The sequence below is a fragment of the Saccopteryx bilineata genome, chromosome 3 (assembly GCF_036850765.1).
Source record: "Saccopteryx bilineata isolate mSacBil1 chromosome 3, mSacBil1_pri_phased_curated, whole genome shotgun sequence".
Taxonomy (NCBI): domain Eukaryota; kingdom Metazoa; phylum Chordata; class Mammalia; order Chiroptera; family Emballonuridae; genus Saccopteryx; species Saccopteryx bilineata.
The window spans coordinates 84,727,143-84,750,137 of NC_089492.1; the positions used below are offsets into that span (position 1 = coordinate 84,727,143).

Here is a 22,995-nt window from a genome sequence, read left to right on the forward strand (position 1 = left end):
TATAAAGAATTTTTACCACTCAACAACGAAAAGACAAACAACTTGATTTAAAAATGGGCAAAGGACTTGAAGAGACACTTTGCCAAAGAAGATATACAAATGTCCAGCAAGTGCATGAATTGTTGCTCAGTATCATTAATTGTTAGGAAAATGGAAATTGAAATCACAGTGAGGTGCCACTTTATGCGCACCCAGTAGGATGGCTAAATTTTAAAAAAGGAAAACAATAAGCATTGGTTAGGATATAGAAAAATTGAACCATCTACATTGCTAGTGGGAATGTAAAATGGTGCAGCTGCTGTTGAAAATAGCAGTTCCACAAAGAGTTAATGATAAAGTTACTGTATGACCCACCATATATACGCCAAAGAATTGTAAACAGGTAGTCAAATAAATATAAGTACGTGCATGTTATAGCAACACTTCACAAAAGCCAAAAGGTGAAAACAGCCAACAGATGAGTGGATAAATAAATTATGTTGTATATAATAGAATATTATTCAGTCCTAAAAAGGAATGAATTGCTGATATATGCTGCACTGTGGATGGACTGTAAAATTATTAGGCTAAGTGAAAGAAGCCAGACACGAAAGGTCAAAAGTTGTGTGCTTCCATTTTTATGAAATATCCAGAATAGGCAAATCTATAGAGATAGAATGCAGACTGGTGGTTTCCAGGGAGTCATAAGAGGGGATAATGGAAAGCAGAAAACAACTGCTTCACGGGTATGGAATTCCTTTTGAGGAAGTAAAACATTTTGGAACTAGGTAGAGGTAGTGACTGCACAATATTCTGAATGTAATGAATTGTTCACTTTAAATGGTAAATTTTATGTTATGTAAATTTTATATCAATAGAAAGTAAGTAAATAAAAATGGAATTGTGGAACTGTAGGTTAAGAGCATGCATGGTCTGAAATTAAACACATGGAACTGAGTCCTGGCTCTGCCGCCTATTCTATGATCTTAAGTAAATTACCTTAAGTTTTCTCTTCTGTAAAGTAAGTGTATTGGCACTTTCTCAGAGGATCGGCGGTATATGTGGTTGGAACACTTAGTGTAATTATCCAGTAAATATTATTGGTTTTACTGTTCTTTCTCTTTTTTTCTGCTGCTGCTGCTATTAGCTTTTATCCTAGTCTTCATTTGTAGAATGGAAATAATACTGTGGACTAGGATTATTCTGAGAATTTCATGAGTTATAATCCATGCAATAGGCATAAAACAGTGCTAGGCACATTGTAAATTCTGTGTGTTTTCTAAGCCATTAGATGAAAGGATCTTTAGAGGGAACTTTTTTGCATTCTGAATCTTCACATCTGCATCTGGATAAAGAAAGTAATGTCCATGTTGGAAAATGGCCTTTTTGAAATTTGTGTTTTAATGACAACTAGGACTACACCTGGTCTCTTAAATTTCAGACTAAACTACATTCAGAATATTGTAGGTATGTAATTCTTACTTGCTTTCCTGGTTTGGTGAAAACATTGATTTTCACTTGTTAAAAGCCACAGATGTGGTGCTGGCCGGTGATGCAGTGGATGGAGTGTGGTCCTGGAGCACCAGAATCACTGTTCTATCCCAGGTCACCTGCTCTATCTCAAGTGCCAATTCGAGCCCTGGTCAGGACACAGATGAGAAGCAATCAGTAGATGCACAACTAAGTGGAACAACAAGTTGAGGCTTCTCTCTCTCCTCCTTTTACCCTGTCCCTCAAATCAGTGAGGGGGGGGGAGAGTAAAAAATTACCATACATATGTGATTTTTACTTCCTCTCCTGGTGTGGTGGAAACACTGTTAAAAACCACAGATATGGTCCTGGACAGGTAGCATCGTCCTGGCTCTGTCAAGGTCCTGAGGTTTGATTCCTGGTCAGAACATATATGAGAGAGGCAGTCAATGAGTGTGCATAACTAAATGGAACAACTAAGTGGAAAAACAAGTTGATGCTTCTTTCTGTCTCCCTTCCTCTCTCTCTGATCTCTCAAATATGTGGAAAAATTAAAAAAAAACAACCCACAGATTTGATCATTTAGCTATAAGTTGTTAAACTTTGGTTATATGGAGTTCAATTATATAGGTGCTTTCATTAATTACTGTGTATTGATGTGTCATGGAAACAAGCCTTGGAAAAATGATATTTATAGTGGTTTGAAGTTGCAGTTGGTCCTCTTGCCACTGGATGGCGCTTCTGCAACATCATTAAAGACAAATATTTGAGCTGATAGTGTTCTTCAATTTCCCGAGCATCTGAAAATGATAAATGAATTAGACCTTCTGTAAATTGAAATACTTGTTTGAGCTAGATCCCAAGAATCTGTGTTTAAAAAAAAAAAAAAAAAAGATTTCCTCTTTTGATGATTTGATTTTATTTTTAGGAAGGGAGAGAGGGTGAAGCATCAAGTTGTGGTCACTTTCAATTTTAGTTGTGCATTGATTGCTTCTCATATGTGCCTTGAGCAGGGCTGAGCCAGTGTCCTCTTGCTCAAGCCAGAAACTTTGGGCTTCTCATGCCAGTAATCATTGGGCTCAAGCTGATGAGCTTTGGGATGGTGTGGATGATCTCCCTGCTCTAGCCAACAACCTCAGCATTCCAGGTCGACACTTGATCCACTGCACCACCCCAGGTCAGGCACATTTAGTATTTTTCTGTCTTCTTAGTTAATTGACCCCTTTTTCATTATGAAATGACCCTTTTATCTTTCATAATTTTTTCATGAATTTGTGCATGGGCCATACTAATCACTGTATCATTCCAAGTTTAGTGTGTGTGCTGCCGAAGAAAGCACCCTCATAGTTTTCTATTGCTCTGCAAGCTAGGAAGGCTGTATTTTTTTCCTACTAGGAAGCATCTTTTATTCCTTTGCATTAGATATTTTAAATTGTACTTTTTTATTTTCTAATTGTAAGAACTCACTCTTTTTGTATAGTATTTCTTCTACCATCCTGGATCTTAATTATTACTCGGGTTTAAAATTGGATGCATTTGGTCAGAATTACATACCTAGTAAATATCTAGAGCCAGATGTACACATTTTAAGTGTGTTTGTGGGAGAGAGAAAAAGAAACATCTATTTGTTGCTCCACTTATCCTTGCATTCATTATTGATTTTTTAAATTTTTTATTTTTGCAAGAGAGACAGGAAGGGAAAGAAATGAGAAGCATTAATTTATAGTTGTGTCACTTTAGTTGTTCATTGATTGCTTCTCGTGCACCAAGCCAGTGACCCCTTGCTCAAGCCATCAACCTTGTGCTTTAGCCAGCGACCATGGCATCATGTCAGTGATTCCCAGGCTCAACCTGGCAACCCTGTACTCAAGCTGGTGAGCCTATGCTTAAGCCGGATGAGCCTGCTCTCAAGCTGACAATCTCGGGGTTTCAAGCCTGGGACCTCAGTGTCCCAGGTTAATACTCTATCCACTGTGCCACCACCTGTTGGGCCATTGGTTGATTCTTGTATGTTCCCTGACCGGAGATCGAACCCACAACCTTATCATTTTAGAGTGATGCTCTAACCAACTGAGCTAGTTGGCCAGGGCTAAAAGTATGTTTTTATTCCAATTAATTTTAGTATAGCCCAGTTCACAGCCAAAGATACAATTTACCTTTTCTTTTCTATGTTGTAGGAATAGACTTTAAGATCAAAACAGTTGAATTACAAGGAAAGAAGATCAAGCTACAGATATGGTAAGTGATGCTGATTTACTCACTTTATGTAGTAGAATGCCAAGTCTGAAGGTTTTGTCTCCTGTTTAGAATCTGTGAGACTTCCCTATCTAAAGCCAGCAATCAGGGAACCTCTTTTCGGTGAAGTAAAAATAATCATTGCCATGGACTTTGGAATCCATGAGGGCTGGCTGAGTGTTTTACCTTTTTCACTTCGTGTATAAATTTGAACAAGTTATGTGCTCACTATGAGCCTCTTAAATCTTTATATGGGAAATAGAAACAATACCACCAATTTCAAAGGATTGTTGTAAGGATTTTATGAAATAATCTAAGTAAAGCCTCTAACACAATACTTTGCTTATATTCAATAAAATAGTTAATATATTTCTTTTGATGCTCTGATAGGCTTAAGCTAAAAATTTTATTTTAATGAATGTATAACTTTTTTTTTTTTTTTTTGTATTTCTCTGAAGCTGGAAACAGGGAGAGACAGAGAGACAGTCAGACAGACTCCCGCATGCACCCGACCGGGATCCACCCGGCACGCCCACCAGGGGGCAATGCTCTGCCCCTCCGGGGCGTTGCCCTGCCGGGACCAGAGCCACTCTAGCGCCTGGGGCAGAGGCCAAGGAGCCATCCCCAGCGCCCGGGCCATCCTCGCCCCAATGGAGCCCCGGCTGGGCTGCGGGAGGGGAAGAGAGAGACAGAGAGGAAGGAGGGGGTGGGGGTGGAGAAGCAAATGGGCGCCTCTCCTATGTGCCCTGGCCGGGAATCGAACCCGGGTCCCCCGCATGCCAGGCCGACGCTCTACCGCTGAGCCAACCGGCCAGGGCCATGTATAACTTTTTATAGGCATTATTTTTTGTTTTTATAAGGTTTGCCCCCCCAATAGAAGTACAATAAAATTCTTTAAATTTGTATCAAGTTTGAACCATAGACTTTTAAGTTATAATACATATACAGGGAGTCCTTAGGTTATGACAGTCTCAACATACATTTCAAGTTTACAACACTCACTGCCATAAAATCTTTAAAAAATTGAAACGTGTTTCAGCTTACACTGTTAGCATCATACTTACATACTACATGGATCAACTAATTTGGTTGCACGTGGCAGAAGAATACGCAGTAATCTTTTTCTGTGGCTTAGTTGTGTTTTTATGTTCTAGATTATGATTTTACAACTGTGTTAGGATAGGTACCTGACTTAGGCTAAAGTGTATTTCAACTTACACCAAAATTCTGGTAATGTTACTGTTGTAGAAACTGTCATAACCTGAGGACCCCCTGTATTATGTTTTATTTTAAGTACAATGACCCTGTAAGATGTTACTCCTTTTTTAAGGTTTTATTGAGGTGTTACTGACATAAACTGTACATATTTAAAGTGTACAAATTGTTAAGTTCTGACATATGCATAAACCTGTGAAGCCATCACCACAGTCAGGAAAATGAGCATACTCACACGTTAACAGTTTCCTCAATCAAGCCTCTTTGTAATCTCTCTTCTTCCCCATGGCTGGTCCCCAGGCAACCACTGTTCTACCTGCTATCACTGTAAACTAGTTTGCATTTTCTAGTACTATACTTCAATGAAGTCATACAGTGGTTTTTTTGTTCTGTTTTGTTTTTTCATTTGGGGGAGGGGTTCTGGCTTCTTGGCATAATTATTTTGAAAATTGTCAATGATTTTATGTGTATCAGTAAATCATTATTTTTATATCTGAGTAGTATTTCATTTTTGATATATCACAACTTGTTTATTTACCATAAAGCTGCTACAAATCTATGTATAAGCAAATGCTTTATTTTCTCTTGAGTTATTCCTACTTTACAGATAATGAATTGGAGACATTTTGACATAATCTAACTAAGGTCTTATAGCCTGTAAATGGCAGAGCTAGAAACCAGTGCTTGCTCAGAAGTCGGGTTAAGAGTGTCATTCTTGCCTGACCTGTGATGGCACAGTGGATAAAGCATCGACCTGCGATGCTGAGGTTGCTGGTTTGAAACTGCTGGCTTGCCTGATCAGGGCATATATGGGAGTTGATGCTTCCTGCTCCTTTCCCCTTCTCTCTCTGACTCTCTCTCTCTCTCTTTTCCTCTTTCTAAAATGAAAAAAAAAAATGAGTGGCATTCTTAATTGCTATATTGCCTTCTATAAATTGTACAGTTTGTCAATTGATTTTAATACTCTTTCCATTTACTATCATTTTTCTTTCTTCACTGCCAGTCAACAATCGTGTTAAATTTGAATTCATGTCATCTTGGGTTTCACTATAATAGGACCTTTCATACAGTAGTTATGAGGATAAGTGATACATGTAAAGCACTTAGAGCAGTGTGGATGCATAATTAGTGTGCAATAAATCATAGCTGTTATTGGGGAATCACCTGTTATGGGAATAGAACCCTAAGGATACTAACATTTTAGGATATGAGCAGAAGAGGAATGTAGCAAAGAAGATTGCAGAGCCATAGTTGGAGAGTTAGAAGGAGAATTCGGGTAGAACAATGTCTCAATTCAAGGCAGTTTCAGAAGGACAGGAATTCCCTTTTAAAACAAACTAATAGCTCTGGCCAGATCCCATAGCCCAGAGGTTGTCGGTTTGATCCCCAGTCAGGGCACAGACAGGAACAGATAGAAGAAGTTCCTTTCTCTCTCTCTCTTTCTCCCTTCCTCTCTCTCTAAAATCAATAAATAAAAAGTAAATAAAAATAAAGGAAGCAAATAACTAGGAGTAGGATATGTTTAACCAGCATGTCTTCATTACCTGACTGTGTAATTAGAAGTATAATCTTTATGACATCTTTAAATTTTAATACAAATTAAACAAAATTTAGGCATTTTAAAATGTTCCCTAAATTTAGTAATTCTTTTTGAAACACAATCCTCATTAAAAAAAAAAAAGATTTATTTATTTATTTTACAGAGAGAGGAGGGAGGGGAGCAAGAAGTATCAATTCACAGTTGCTTTACTTTAGTTGTTCATTGCTTGCTTCTGGCTTACTGTATGTGCCTTGACTGGATGAGCCCAGGGTTTTGAACCGGTGACCTCAGCATTCCAGGTTAACACTCTACTCACTCTGCCACCACAGGCCAGGTGAAACACAATCCTCTTTTGTGTGTGTGTGTGTGTTGTTTTTGTTTGTTTGTTTGTTTGTTTTTTACAGAGACAGCGAGTGAATCAGAGAGAGGGATAGACAGGAACAGACAGACAGGAACGGAGAGAGATGAGAAGCATCAATCATCAGTTTTTCATTGTAACACCTTAGTTGTTCATTGATTGCTTTCTCATATGTGCCTTGACCGCGGCCTTCAGCAGACCGAGTAACCCCTTGCTGGAGTCAGCGACCTTGGGTTCAAGCTGGTGGGCTTTTGCTCAAACCAGATGAGCCTGCGCTCAAGTTGGCAACCTCAAGGTCTCAAACCTGGGTCCTCTGCATCCCAATCCGACGCTCTATCCACTGTGCCACTGCCTGGTCAGGCAAAACACAATCCTCTTGATGACCATTGGTTTTCCTTACTTTTACTGAGAAATAATTCAGCAAATGAACCATACCTCATATTCTGTTTTGTTACAATTCAAGTTGATCTCAAGGGAATAAAGGGTGTCAATTATTCTGAATTTTAACCAGTTCTGCCTACCTTTTTTTTTTCTCTTTTAGCTCCATGCTTTATCCCCATAATGGTTTGTCTTCTAAGTCAGTGGTCCCCAACCTTTTTCGGGCCACGGACCGGTTTAATGTTAGAAAATATTTTCACGGACCGGCCTTTAGGGTGGGACGGATAAATGTATCATGTGACCGAGACAAGTGTCAAGAGTAAGTCTTAGATGGATGTAACAGAGGGAATCTGGTAATTTAAAAAAATAAAACATCGTTCAGACTTAAATATAAATAAAACGGAAATAATGTAAGTTATTTATTCTTCCTCTGCAGACCGGTACCAAATGGCCCACGGACCGGTACCGGTCCGCGGCGTGGGGACCACTGTTCTAAATCGCTGATTCCATTCTCTGCTTCATCCAGCCTGCTTTTAATTGCTTCTAGTGTAGTCTTCATTTCAGATATTGTATTTGTCATTTCTGACTGGTTCTTCTTTATTATTTCAATTTTTTTATCAATGTTCTTTTTAATACTTGTTATTTCTTTATTTATGTGCTCACTGTGACCTTCCGTTGTTGTTTTAAGATCTTTCAGCATTCTAATAATCATTATTGTAAACTCTGCCTCTGGTAGTTTGCTTGTATCCATCTCACTCAGCTCTTTTTCTGAGGGTTTCTCTTGTGGAGTCATTTGGATTGCACTTCTTTGTCTTCCCATTTTGTCTGTGTTGCCCTGGACTTCCCTGGCTGGGACCTAGGGGAGATCGGTGGGGGTCACTGCCTGTGACTGGTTCTTATCCACTATTTGGGAGCTGCAGGTTATCCAGATCTTGTGGCTATCTCTGCTGGGTTCAGGTGCCGTTGTAAATATCAGCTGCACTCCTAGGCTTGCTTTTATCTACTCTTGGCCCGGAAGAACTTTTTTTTTTTTTTTCTTCTTTTTCTTTCTGAAGCTGGAAACGGGGAGAGACAGTCAGACAGACTCCCGCATGCGCCCGACCGGGATCCACCTGGCACGCCCACCAAGGGCGAAGCTCTGCCCACCAGGGGGCGATGCTCTGCCCCTCTGGGGCGTCACTCTGCCGCGACCAGAGCCACTCTAGCGCCTGGGGCAGAGGCCAAGAAGCCATCCCCAGCGCCCAGGCCATCTTTGCTCCAATGGAGCCTTGGCTGCGGGAGGGAAAGAGAGAGACAGAGAGGAAGGAGGGGGGGCGGGGGTGGAGAAGCAAATGGGCGCTTCTCCTATGTGCCCTGGCCGGGAATCGAACCCGGGTCCCCCGCACGCCAGGCCGACGCTCTACCGCTGAGCCAACCGGCCAGGGGCCCGGAAGAACTTACTTTAAAAGTTCAAGTTCCCTTAAACTCCGCTTTCTGTTGTCTTTTATTGCTGGCTACTTGTTGGGCTCAGTACTATAATTCAGTGATTAGGTACGGTATTAGATGTGGCCTACTTCTTTGCCTCAGGTGTTTTTCTATCCAGACATTTTAGCTCCCGTTTTGTGGTCTCTCTACCCGGCCACTGCTGCTGTTGCTGCCCAGGGCTTTTGGGCTCAGGTGATGCTGGGTCCAGCCCACCTTGGTGACCACCGCTGCCCTGGTTGGGCCCCGCGCCCACCTGGACCCGCCTCCGGGACTTCCTCGGTTGGCTCAGCCCTCGGTGATCGCGTGCGCCCTCTTGGATCTCTGCCTAGGTCGCCCTTCTTTGTCTTTTTTTAAGGGGTTAAGTTAGAAATTCTTGCCACAGTCACCAAAAATCACTAGTGTCTCATCTTAAAATTAATCATTTACCTTTGTAAAGTGCAGAGATTTGGCAGTCATCTTTGATTCTTCCCATTCCTTTAACCCCAACATCCAATTTTAGCAAATCTCCAGAATGTGTCTAGTATCCATATGCAACTTGCCGTCTCCATTGTTACCCACTGTAGTCAAAGTCACCATTGCTACTTCTTTGAATTATCCCAACAGGTCCCTTTTGCCTTCTGGTAATTTTCCACTGAATAGCCAAAGTAACCTTTTTAAACTATAAATCTGGTCATGGTTGTCATTCCTTTTCCTATTTATAACCGTTTTGACTTTCCATTGTATTTCAAGTGAAAGTCCAAATTCCAATTCCAAATTTTTTACCACAGTTTACAGAGTGTGCCCCTGCCCACCTTTCTGACCTCATTTTGTGCTCCTTTGTGTAGTTTCTGCCTGCAACTAATCTTTCAATTCCATGAAAATGGCAAGTTCTTTTCCAGTTTAGGACTTTTGTACATGCCCTGTAGACCTCCCACATCCTCTTGTAGCTAGACTGAGCATTCTGAAGTACCTCTCTATTCTAGAGGCTTCTCATTTCAGCAGTTTAAAAATTCCAGGTTCTGGCTGTCACCCCTCCTGTCATCATCTTACACTAGCTTTGCTCCTGTCACTGTGGCCATTTTCCCCTGCCTTGAGCATGCCAAGCATGTTCCCATTTCAGGGCCCTTCTATATCAGATGTTCCTCTACTTGGAATGCTTTTCATCAGATCTTTGCCCTGCTGTCTTCTCTCATTGGGATTCAACTCATTGTTATTTTCTGAGAGGAGCCTTGTGTGATAACTAGCAAAAATAGCCTGGCACTGTTACATTTATCCCAGTTTATTTTTGTCATAGTTTATTTTAGTATCTAAACTTGCAATATTTTAAAGATGTATTTATTATTGTCCCTCTGCTAGAATGTAAGTGTTTTGAGGGTGGGGGTCCTATCTGGCTGTTTTGTGGTTATATAACCACCACCTAGATTAGAGCTTGGAAAATGTAGGTGCTTAATAAATATTTGTTGACTGAATGACTTTGGCTAATTTCTGTTTATATTTCTCATTCCCCTTAAGCACCGCCTTTAGAGAGAGGACCACCCTGGTCATTCTATCTAGATTTCTTCCTCCCTTACCCTGTTCATCATCATGCCACCGTGTGTACCTTCTTGACATTTGTCACAATTTGGGATTATATATTTATTTACTTGTTTATTCTTGTCCCCACAAGGTTGTAAGCTTTATAGGGCTTTTCGCCTTTTTTTCCCCAATAAAGATATAATTTAAACTCATGGTATGTTGGATATAGAGAAATTGCATGTCTGTGAAGAAATCCAGAGCTTGTTAAAATACAATTTAATCTGAGAAATTTGACATCCTAGTTTAAACTTGGGGTCTCTGACTTACAGAGCAGATTGATGTTGTCTCTGGCCTGTTCCAGTGCTGTCAGTGCCCAGACTAAAAATAACTGTCATAATAGCAGCTAGAGTACACAGCTTCCCTGACCCTGTGTGTGGGACTTATAATTAAGGAAATAGCTATTTTAGTTGCTAGGAACATATCGCTCCTTTTTATAATATATCAGTGGGAAAAAGTATTCTCTCAGATGTGTATTTATTATTTTACGTAAAGAGAATTATATCATCATTGGTTTATAATTTCAGAAGCCTATTATTATATGTAGGCTTAGAAGAAAAGTATTTTAATAGGAGAGGAAAATTAACTGAGTAGTTTGTAAACAGGCTTAAAAACTTGTATTATGGTGACATAAAAAGATAATGTGAACTTATACAATGTTTAATTGCTCTTCAGATGTTTAACATCTGCTTTTGCTAATTGGAATCAACATGCTGCCCTTAGACCTGGGTGTGTGTGTGTGTAGGCAAACCTAAAAATAGTTTGACCCACGAATAAGCAGCTGTGACTATTTTTAGCCCTGGGCAAAGGGTCACCAATTAGCCTAGAAGAAGTGGGGCAAGGGCTCTGTTCTAGTTTGAACTATATTGTTGATTACCTTAACAATTGGTATGGGCTGAGATAATTAGGAGCCAGGAAAAGGATAATTTCAATTGAGGAGTCAGCCAGATCATCTTGTGGGGTGGATACAGTGATGTTGAAAAATATAAAAACATGAACTGTATAAATGATAATAGGATACAGAAAACTTTAAAAATCTTAACAGGGAGAGCAAGTGAAAAAGGAAGATATTTGGGTATAAGATTTCTTTTTGTTTTGCTTTGACAGAGACAGAGAGAGGAACAGATAGGGACAGAGAGAGATGAGAAGCATCAGTTCTTGTGGCTCCTTAGTTGTTCACTGATTGCTTTCTCATGTGTCTTGACCTGGGGAGGGGGACTACAGCAGAGCGAGTGACTGCTTGCTCAAGCCAGCGACCTTGGGCTTCAAGCCAATGACCTTTGGGCTCAAGCCAGCAACCATGAGGTCATGTCTATGATCCCACACTCAAGCCAACAACCCCATGCTCAAGCCGGATGTGCCCACACTCAAGCTGGCGACCTCAGGGTTTTGAACCTGGGTCTTCCATGTCCCAGTCTGATGCCCTATCCATTGTGCCACCGCCTGGTCAGGCTAAGATTTTTTTAAAAATATTTTATTTATTGATTTTAGATAGAGGAGAGAGAGAGAGAGAGAGAGAGAGAAAAGAGGAAGGAGCAGAAAGCATCAACTTCTAATTGCTTCGTATTTACTTGTCATATGTGCCTTGACCAGGCAAGCCCAGGGTCACCAGTGACGACTAGCAACCTCATCATTCCAGGTTGACGCTTTACCACTGTGCCACCACAGGTCAGGCAGGTGTAAGAGATTTTGGATGATGAAGGAAACCAAAATCAAAGAACAGACGGAGTAGTATGCTATGTATCAAAACAGTAACTTATTTCAAACCTAAATAGTGATTACCTTTCTTTTTAAGGGGCCATTAATATATCAGTATCTTATATATTGGTATTTTATAACTAACCAGCATTATAATATAAAACCTCCTCTCTAGGTGCTGTAAATAAATTGTAAGAATGTAAATAAATATATAAATACAAATAGATATGTGTGTATGTGTGTAGCCTCTTACTGATTTAACATGATTTAAGGATATAACCTAGAAGAATTGGTAGCATGTCTCTTAGATTGGGGGGGAAATATATATATATATAAAACTGTTGATATATTGGTAGTTCTGTTATATTCCTGGCTACTCATATTTTAGACACATAAGCATTATTTTAAAAATAAAGAACCTGCAAGGTAGCATTTTGAAATACTGACCAACAATCATTACTCAACCATTTAGATACTGTGGATTCTACAGTGAAGAAAACAGACAAATTTTTGATGAAACTTCCACTTTAGAGGGGATGGGAGACAAAGAGTAAATACACAAATCTGTTATAAGTGCTATGCAGAGACGTAAAGTCAGGAGATGGAATGAAGATCTGCGGAATGACATTGAATTGGGTGGTCAGAGAGGGTTTCATTGGCAAGGTACCTTGAGGGTCAAAATACAAAGACAAGGAGGAACCAATAACATGCAGGATGTGGAAACACCTAGTGTACAACCTGTCAAGTGGGAATAAACTTAACATTAAAAAAAATGTTATTGTAGTTGTCAGAGAAAGAAGTGCCTCAGAATTTGGGCTGGGGGCTGGAGAAAAGTCAAATGCTATAATGCTTTATAAACCTTAGGGTAGGGATTTTGGAATTGATTCTGGTTATAATGAATTACCATTAGAAATTTTGTTTTGTGTTTTAAGCCTAGTGATTTTTTTGTTTGTTTTTATAATGACTTTATTGCAACATAATTCACATACCATATAATTGACTGATTTAGAGAATATACAATTAAGTAGTTTTTAGTATATTTATAAGATATATTCACCATCAACACAACTTTATCACTTATTTATTTATTTATTAAGTGAAGGTTGATAGTGAGACAGATTCCTGCATGCACCCCAACAAGGATTCACTCAGCAACCACTTGAGGCCAATGCTTGAGTACCGAGCTGTTTTTAGCTCCTGAGGCTGATGTACATGGACCAACTGAGCTATCTTTGGTACCTGGGCACCCTACACTCAAACCAGTTGAGACATTGGCTGTGAGGGGATGAGTGAGAGAAGCAGGAGAGGAATGGGAGAGAAGCAGGTGGTTGCTTCTCATGCGTGCCCTGACTGGGAATCAAACCTGGGATGTTCATACACCAGGGCGACACTATCCACTGAGCAAACTGGCCAGGGCCTGTGGATTTTTCTATTCCTGACATTTCATATAAATAGAACCATCTAATATGATATGTCTGGTTTCTTTCGCTTAACATAATGTTAGCAAGCTTCATCCATGTTGTATATATTAGTACTTCATTCCTTTTTATGGCTGAATAATGTTTCATTGTCTGGATATACCACATTTTCTTTATCTATTGATCAACTGGTAGATATGTAGGTGGTGTCTGCTTTTTGGTTATTATAAATAATGGTGCTATGAACATTATGTGTAAGTATTTTGTGTGCATATGTATTCATTTCTCTTGGTTATATACTCAGGAGTGGAATTGCTGGATCAAATGGTAGCTGTATGTTTAATATATTGAGGCACCACTAGGCTGTTTTCCAAAATAGCTGTATCGTTTACATTCCCACTAACCAATGTATGAGGCTTCCAGTTTCTCTATATCCTCACCAACCCGAGTTTATTTTACAGCCAACCTAGTGCATCTGAAGTGGTACCTCATTGTGGTTTTGATCTGCATTTTCCTAATAACTATTGATAGTGAACATCCTCTCGTGCTTATAGACCATTTGTGCATCTTTGGAGAAATGTCATATCCTTTGCCCATTTTTAGATTGGGACATTTATCCTTTATTGCTTGGTTTTTTTAAAATATGTATTCTGCATACAAAAGTTCCTTATCAAGTATATAATTTGCAAATGTTTTCTTTTGTTCTGTGAGTTTTTTTCACTTTCTTGATAGTATCCATTTAATTAAAATTCTTTAATTTTGATGAAATCTATCTATTTTTAAGAGTTTTTCAGTTTTAGCTCTTATATTTAGATCTTAGATTAATTTTAATTTCTTTTATTGATTTTAGAGAGAAACTGATTTGTTGTTCCACTTATATATGCATTCATTGGTTGAGTCTTGTATGTGCCCTGACCAGGGATTGAACCCAGAACCTTGGTATATCGTATATCAGGACAGTGCTCTAAGAAACTGAGCTACTCAGGCAGGGCCTTTTAGATTTTTTTTTTTTTTTTGCATTTTTCTGAAGTTGGAAGCGAGGAGGCAGTCAGACAGACTCCTGCATGCACCTGACCGGGATCCACCCGGCACGCCCACCAGGGGGCGATGCTCTGCCCATCTGGAGCGTCGCTCTGTTGCAATCAGAGCCATTCTAGCGCCTGAGGCAGAGGCCACAGAGCCATCCTCAGCGTCCGGGCCAACTTTGCTCCAGTGGAGCCTTGGCTGCGGGAGGGAAAGAGAGAGACAGAGAGGAAGGAGGGGGGGGGGTGGAGAAGCAGATGGGCGTGTCTCCTGTGGGCCCTGGCCGGGAATCGAACCCGGGACTCCTGCACGCCAGGCTGATGCTCTACCACTGAGCAAACCAGCCAGGGACCTCTTAGATCTTTTTTTAATTAAGCTTTATATGGTGTAAGTTAGGGTTCCAGCTTCATTCTTTTGCATGGAGATAACCAGTTGTTTTGGCACCATTTATTGAAAAGTTTATTCTTTCCCCATTGAAGTTATTAGCGATTTTAAACAGAAAGATTATATGATCGTGTATGTTTAATTTTTTTTTTTTTTATTTTAGCGAGAGAGGAAGGGGGGGAGAGAAAGACAGAGAAACTGAGAGAGACAGGAACATTGAGCTGTTCCTGTATGTGCCCTTATGGGGATCGAACCTGCAACCTCTGTACTTAGGATGATGCTCTAATCTACTGAGCTGTCTGGCCAGGTCAGTCATATATATTTAAAGAACGTCACTCAGGCTACTGTGTAGAAAATGCCAGTTTCTACATCTCTCTCTCTTTTTTTTTATAGGGACAAAGAGAGAGTCAGAGAGACGGATAGACAGGGACAGACAGACAGGAACTGAGAGAGATGAGAAGTGTCAATCATTAGTTTTTGGTTGCGACACCATAGTTGTTCATTGATTGCTTTCTCATATGTGCCTTGACCGTGGGCCTTCAGCAGACCAAGTAACCCCTTGCTCAAGCCAGTGACCTTGGGTCCAAGCTGGTGAGCTTTGCTCAAACCAGATGAGCCCGTGCTCAAGCTGGCGACCTCGGGGTCTTGAACCTGAGTCCTCCGCATCCTGGTCTGATGCTCTATCCACTGCGCCACCGCCTGGTCAGGCTCTACATCTCTTAATGTTAGTATGCCAACAAAAAATACTGAAATTGAGCAGCTGTACATAAAAGAGCAAAAACATGTGGTATCCAAAAAGTCATTAGAATAAAATGTTTCAAGAAGAGAAAAAGATCAACTATGTGGAATTTTGCTGAATGATTAAAATATATAAAAGGGAACTAAACACGGATTTGGCAAGCAGAAGGTTATTAGAGACCTTTTCAAGAAGAGCAGTCTTGGTAAAATAGTAGTTATAGTCTGATTAGAATTGGTTGAGGAATGAATGAGGGAAGACAGAACCTAGAGATCTCTCTCTCCCTCTCCCTCTCTCTCTAAAAATAAAAAAATTCACACATTGTAACAAAATTAACTCAAAATTTATCAATTTCAATATAAAATGTAAAACCATAAGACTTTTAGAAGAAAACATAGGAAGAAAATCTTTGAGAACTAAGACTAGGTGAAGAATTCTTAGGTGTAATACTAAAATTATAATCTGTAAAAGACAAAAAAAATCAATAAATTGGACTTAACAAAAATTTAAAAACTTTTGCTCTACAAAGACCTTGCCAAGAGGATGAAAAACCTAGTTACAGATTTGGAGAAAATATTTCCAAACCAAATATCTGGCATATAAAAAGAACTCAGACTCATCAGTTTTTTGTTTGTTTGTTTTTAAAAGGCCCTGGCCAGATAGCTCAATTGGTTAGAGCATCATCCCAATATGCCAAGGTTGCAGGTTCCATCCCTGGTCAGGGCACATGCAAGAATCAACCAATGAGTGCATAAATAAATGGAACAACAAATTAATGTTTCTCTCTCAATAAATAAGCAAGCAATCCAATTAGTAAGTGGGCAGAAGATATAAACAGATATTTCACCAAAGGGAGTATATGAGTGGCAAAATATTCTGCTCACAAAAATTACGGGATATTTCATAATGAACATGCCATAAAATATCCCCTAACTTTTAACTTTTGTGAGCAGTATGGTTACATGAAAAAATGTTTAACATCATTGACCGTAGAGAAATGCAGATTAAAATGATGGTGACGTGTCACTATATGTTAGAACAACTAAAATAAAAAGTTGTGGCAACACATGCTGTTAGTGTGAAGAGAAACTAGATCTCATACAATGTTAGTAGGAGTGTAAAGTGGTACAGCCACTTTAGAAAAGTTTGGCAGTTTTTTATACAGTTAAATATATATTTATCATATTGTTCAGCAATAACATTCAGAGAAATGAAATACCTAGATCCACACAGAAACTTATACATGAATATTCATAGCAACTTTATTTGTAATAGCCAAACATTGGAAACAACCCAAACGTCCTTTCATGGGTGTGTGGTTAAACAAATTGTATGTCCACACCATGAGATACTACTCAGCAAGAAAAAAGAACAGACTAGTATTATGTGCAACAACTTATATAGATCTCAAGAGCATTATGCTGAAAAAAGTGAAAAATGGAACCTTTCAAAAGGTTGCATGTTACATGATTCCATGTACATATATAGCATTCTAGAAATGACAGAATTACAGAAATGGGGAACATTATTGGACCTGGTATAGGGAGTATAGGGGATAGAGGGATTATGCAACAATTTTTTTTCTTTTTTGTGGTGGTGATTACACAAATCTCTACATGTAAAATTGCAGAGAACTAAACACGCATGCTTACACACAGGAGTGCATTTAAAAAAATGAACTCGAAGGTCTGTAGATTGTATCAGTGTCCTTCTGGTTTTGCTTTTGTAAAATGATATAAGATGTCAACATTGGGGAAAGTTGGGCAACGGGTACACAAGACTGCTTTGTACTGTTTTTCTAACTTCCTGTGAGGCTGTAATTATTTTAAAATAAATGTTAAAATAAATTTGCTGGGGAGGGGACCAGAGAAATGCAATGCTAGTTGGAGGGATGTGGGGTTAAGAGTGGGTGTTTTTTGTTTAATTATGCTTTTTAAGAAAAAAGACGATATTAAAACATGTATATGTGCTAATGAGAATGGTCTGTAAAAGGAAGAAATTGCTGATGCATACAAGGGGGGAAAATGGCCAGAGCAAAATATGTGTCTTAAGTTGTTGGTCTGAAGGCATTGAAAAATACCACTATTTACATATTTCTGTCTGGTTATTTATAAATAAGATTATCTTTACAAGTTTTTGTTAATGATTCTAAAGGTAAATGTGGCTATACTGTGGTGTAGTTCTTTAATGTTCTAAAAATTCCACATGCTTTTGTATTACAATATGAAGCTAAGAAAGAGAGAGGAAGGAAGGAAGAGAGAGGGAGGAAGGGAGGAAGGGAGGCAGGGAGGGAAGAAAAGAAAAGATAAAAGAAATTCTAAGAGTTTTATGTATCACTTTTTAATGTTTTCCCTTCCAGTTTTCATCCAGTATAGGTAGGTCATTCATTGTCTTAGATTAAAAAGTTACATATATATGTTTATGGATAACCTTAATAGTTTACCATTTAAGAATTAAATGAGTGGTGGTTCTATTTTGCGTTGTAGCATGTAGTGGATTTTAACCTCTGTCTACCTTACTAAACTATTCTACAGTTTTACCTTTTATCTAGAATATAGTAATGTCAAAATGCTCAGTACACTTTATTGTTCATTTCAGGGATACGGCAGGCCAAGAGCGATTCCACACCATCACAACCTCCTACTACAGAGGAGCAATGGGTATCATGCTAGTATATGACATCACCAATGGTAAAAGTTTTGAAAACATCAGCAAATGGCTTAGAAACATAGATGAGGTAAGATCTTGAAATTGCATAAATCCTTCATAAACACATTTGTGTGCTTGGTTGAGAAGAATAAGTATTCTAATTGGTCTTTAGGATATAATGTACTATCATTATTGAATTCATTGTTATTTTTTGCCTTTCTCTTAAATTTTTGGGCAGGTCCATCTAGAACCCCATCTAAGGCAATTACTGAATTACCCCAAAACTCTGTGCAGACATCCTATACGATGACCTCAAATAAAAGCTACTGATGGTTTTACCCACTTCTCTAAATGAATTCTTTCCTGGTGGATTTTTATTGAATGAATGAATTACATTTCAGTAGTAATTTTAAAACTTATTTTTAAGTTATAATATTGTCATGTCACTTCTAGATATTTTTTAAGTTGCAAAGTACAAATACACCTAACCAAGAACATAGCCATATCATTGCATGAGAAAGGCATCAATTTTTGTAAGATAAAGTTGTCAAAGCATATCTGTTTCAGTGTTACAGCTAGGTAGCTTCTTGTTGGAATTATTTTTCATGGCTTTGATTTCCTTAAGACTGACTCATTAAACCAGGTTTTGGCTGGGTATACCAAGACCAACTATTAAGCCTGTGTTAGACCCAAGATGAAAATATCTTCAATGGTAGTCATCCATAAGGGCTCATTAGTAACTTTCTCAATGCTACAATAAATCTTCAAGGAAAAGTCTGTTAATATTTAATATCAGTTAGCAATACACAGATTTTGAAACAAAGGCTCCATTTTGGATTTTATAGTTTGGTCAAGTAGCATGTATAATAACAGCAATTTATATAGAGACTATGCAGTGTTGCTCCAGCAACAACCAGTTTTCCAATTCTGTGACATCAACAGGATGTCCTACTGTTTAATCCTATTCTGACACTGACTACTTAGCCGTAGTGTCAGACTTCACAGGTTTAAGGACTCAGTCCCACAATTCTGCCCTTCCTTCAAATGCAAGCCTTGGATCCCAGTCCCCTTGGGCTTCTGTTTGACTCGGCTACAAATTTATCGCAGCACTCGGAAAGCACTATACTTAGCGTTATAATTTTATTATAAAGGATACAACTCAGGAATAGCTAAATGGAAGGGTTGCATAGTCAAGGTATGGGGGTTGGGGAAGCAGATCTTCCATGCCATCTCTGAACATGTCACCCTTTCAGCACCTTGATGTGTTCATGAATTTGGAAGGTCCCTTAACTTCATTTTTTCAGATTTTTGATTCACATTTCATTTCTTAGGCATGGTCAATTAAGTCATTGGGCTCTGGTGATTGAACTTTATCTCCAGCCCTCTTCACCTAATGAGAATGGGGGTTCTGGGCATGGGGGTGGCTGAAAGTTCCAGCCCTCTAAATATACCTTTGGTTACTCTGGTTACCAGCCTGCATTGTAAAGCCCTGTAGGCACCCTACCCTGAGTCCTTTCTTAGCATAAACTTAGGTATGAAAGGGGCCTGTTATGAATAACAAGGATACTCCTGTCTCTGATGAAATTAGGAGCACTATGGCTGGAATGGAGACAAACACTAAATATGTTTTTTATTATATCATAGTTTTATACACTTAACTTGGTAGGCTATAGGCCTTAAGTTTCCCAGCATGAGAACTAAGATACATAAAACTCAGCCATTAAGAAAGAAAATCTGTTTTTGTAATGTAAGAGATTGGCTTTGCCTGTTTTTGTTGTAGAAGTTAAAACTTACACTAAATGAAAGGAACCTCAATTGATGTAGCAAATTTAAAAAAGGATTGTATATCAGGATCAGGAGGCATTTACCTAGGAATGCAAGGGTGTTTCAACATACTGTGGTTCACTATATTAATAAAAGACAAAAACTTACGATCATGTCAGTAGACATAGAAAAAGACATTTGACAAAATCTAATACCTTTTCATGATGAAAACTTCCTTAGCCTAGTAAAGTAGGCCATCTGTGAAAATCCCACAGGCTACATTATACCTGCCCCCCTACAGTCAAGAACATGATAAGGATACCTGCTCTGGTCACTACTCTTCAACATTGTACTGGAGATTCTAGCTAAGGCAGTTAGGCAAAGAAAGCGGGTCACCCAGATTGCAAACTATAACTGTAAATGATATAATCTTGTATATAGAAAATTCTAAGGAATCCATACACATACATAAAAAAATAAACTATTAGTACCAGTAAACAAGTTCCATAAGGTTGCAGGAAACAAGATCAATAAATAAAAATCAGTTGTATTTCAGCCCTGGCCGGTTTGCTCAGCGGTGGAGCGTCAGCCTGGCGTGCAGGGGACCCGGGTTCGATTCCCGGCCAGGGCACATGGGAGAGGCGCCCATTTGCTTCTCCACCACCCTCCCCCTTCCTCCCTGTCTCTCTCTTCCCCTCCCGCAGCTGGGGCTCCATTGGAGCAGAGATGGCCCGGGCGCTGGGGATGGCTCCTTGGCCTCTGCCCAGGGCGCTGGGGTGGCTCTGGTCTCGGTGGGGCGACGCCCCGGAGGGGCAGAGCATCGCCCCCTGGTGGGCGTGCCGGGTGGATCCCGGTCGGGTGCATGCGGGAGTCTGTCTGACTGTCTCTCCCCATTTCCAGCTTCAGAAAAAAATACAAAAAAAAAAATCAGTTGTATTTCTATACACTAGCAATGAATAATACAAAAATGAAATTAAGATTATAATTCCAGCCCTGGCTGGATAACTCAATTGGTTAGAGTATTATCCAGAAATACCAAGGTTGCAGGTTCGATCCCTGGTCAGGGCACTTACAAAAACCAACCAATGAATGCATAAATACATAGAACAACAGATTGATGTTTCTCTCCCCCACCTCTCTAAAATCAATTAAAAAAAAAAGAACATAATCCTATTTACCAAAGCATTGAATAAACCTGAAAAATTTAACCAAAGCTGTGGAAGTCTTGTACACTTGAAAACCTTAAAATGTTGTTGAAAGAAATTAAAGAAGATCTAAATAATTGAAGACATCCCCTGTGCACCATTGGAAAACTTAATATTTAGAAGGCAGCACTGCCCAAAGTGATCTACAGGTTTACTGTAACCCCAGAATCCCAGTTGCTGCTACCTCCCGTTTTGGTGGAAATTGACAAGCTCAGCCTCAGATTCATAGGGAAATGCAAGGGACCCTGAATAGCCATGGGAAATGACATTTAAGCTCAGACCTGAACAGATGAGTAGAAATTAGCCAGATAAGGAGAGGGCTGGTAGAAAGACTGTGATAGATTTAAATTTAAGACAAAAACGGCCATACCACCCTGAACACGCCCGATCTCGTCTAAATTTAAGACAAAACTCTTAAAATACTTTTGGTTATTCAGAGAACATAACTACCTTGGCCATAGGGATGGTCAGGGATGGGTGCGTTGGGCCAAAAAATAAATGATTTGTAAATATTTTTCTTACTCCATTGGTTGCTTTTTCACTCTGCTGATATTACCATTGACTCCCAAAAGTTTTTTAATTTTGACAAAGTATCATTTACTTTTCCTTTTGTTGCCTTTGGTGTTATATCCGACAAATCATTGCCTAATCCAATGTCATAAAACTTTCTTCATGTTTTCTTCTAAGAGGTTTATAATTATAAGACATATTTAGGTTTGATTCATTCTGAGTTCATTTGTGTATATGATGTAAGTTAAGGGTCCAACTTCCTTCTTTTGCATGTCACTTTCTAGTATTCCCAACACCATTTGCTGAAGACTATCCTTTTCCCATTGAATGGTCTTGGCACTCTTGTCAGAAATCATTTGACTGTGTATGCAAGGATTTGTCTCTGGACTTTGTTATTCATCTGTATGTCTTTATTTATGCCAGTAGCACACTTTTAATTATTATAGCTTTGTAGTAAGTTTTGAAATCAAGAAATAAGTATAAATCTTCTAACTTTGTATTTCTTTTTCAAATTTGTTCTGGCTATTCAGGATCCCATGGGATTCCATATGATTTTTAGGGATAGATACTTCTTTTTATGCAGAAGATGTCATTAGGATTTTGGTGGAGCAAACATTTGTTTTTAACTAATTTTTCTGCGTGGGTTCTCCTTGTGCCCTAGCAGTGTAGCTTTTTGAGAATTTTAAAGGCTTTGTACAATTTTTAATTAATGCTTTTATAGGGAAATACACATTATCTAAAATCATGATGCAGCTTGGATTTAGACTATGCATAAGAGATTTCAGCTTCAGATCTTTTGCCTGTAACTTCTTTCAGTAAGAACATATGTAGAAATTAGCCTCATACAGTGGGAAAGTAATATTTGACAGGGATATGTGTTTGTTGTATTTCTTTTTCTAGGTAATTTAATAATTTATGTAAGCTTTAACATGTAATGGTTGCAGAGTGATTGCTTTAAAACTTTGACTATTGAAATGACACCATGAATTAAGAAAAAGTCATTTTGGGGGAATATCAAGCCATAATTTATGGTAGTGTGTAAATAAAATTTTTATTTTTTCATTTTAGCATGCTAATGAAGATGTGGAAAGAATGTTACTAGGAAACAAGTGTGATATGGATGATAAAAGAGTTGTACCTAAAGGAAAAGGAGAACAGGTAATAAAAATTCCGCAGTGCTGCCCTTTCTCTGGGAAGATGATGTTGCAGTTGATTGTTTTTACAGTGGTGGGAATGGAGTGCCCTGAGCTTTTTGTTTTTTAAATGCTGTTGCAAACAGTAGCTTATCATTTGAGTGAATTTTTCCAATACCCATCTAACAGGTATAACATTAAATCTGTAGCAGTACTATTTTTAGCCTGATTTAAACTATAAAGAGGAGAAAATACAAATTAGTGATGCTCAATTTTTAATTTTAA

The 22,995-nt window shown here is 38.8% G+C and overlaps 1 protein-coding gene and 1 non-coding gene across 2 annotated transcripts in view; one reads left to right on the plus strand and one right to left on the minus strand.

Moving 5' to 3' along the window:
* RAB10 (RAB10, member RAS oncogene family) overlaps nt 1–22,995 on the plus strand; it is a 78,490-nt gene that overhangs the window by 50,226 nt on the left and 5,269 nt on the right. The window contains exons 2-4 of the mRNA XM_066266703.1: nt 3,627–3,687; nt 18,048–18,186; nt 22,646–22,735. Coding sequence (XP_066122800.1) covers nt 3,627–3,687; nt 18,048–18,186; nt 22,646–22,735 — 290 coding nt within the window. The remainder of the gene's footprint in view (nt 1–3,626; nt 3,688–18,047; nt 18,187–22,645; nt 22,736–22,995) is intronic.
* On the minus strand, nt 2,683–2,788 carry LOC136332771 (U6 spliceosomal RNA). Its single transcript, XR_010730912.1, has one exon. It is a non-coding gene; the product is annotated as a U6 spliceosomal RNA (small nuclear RNA).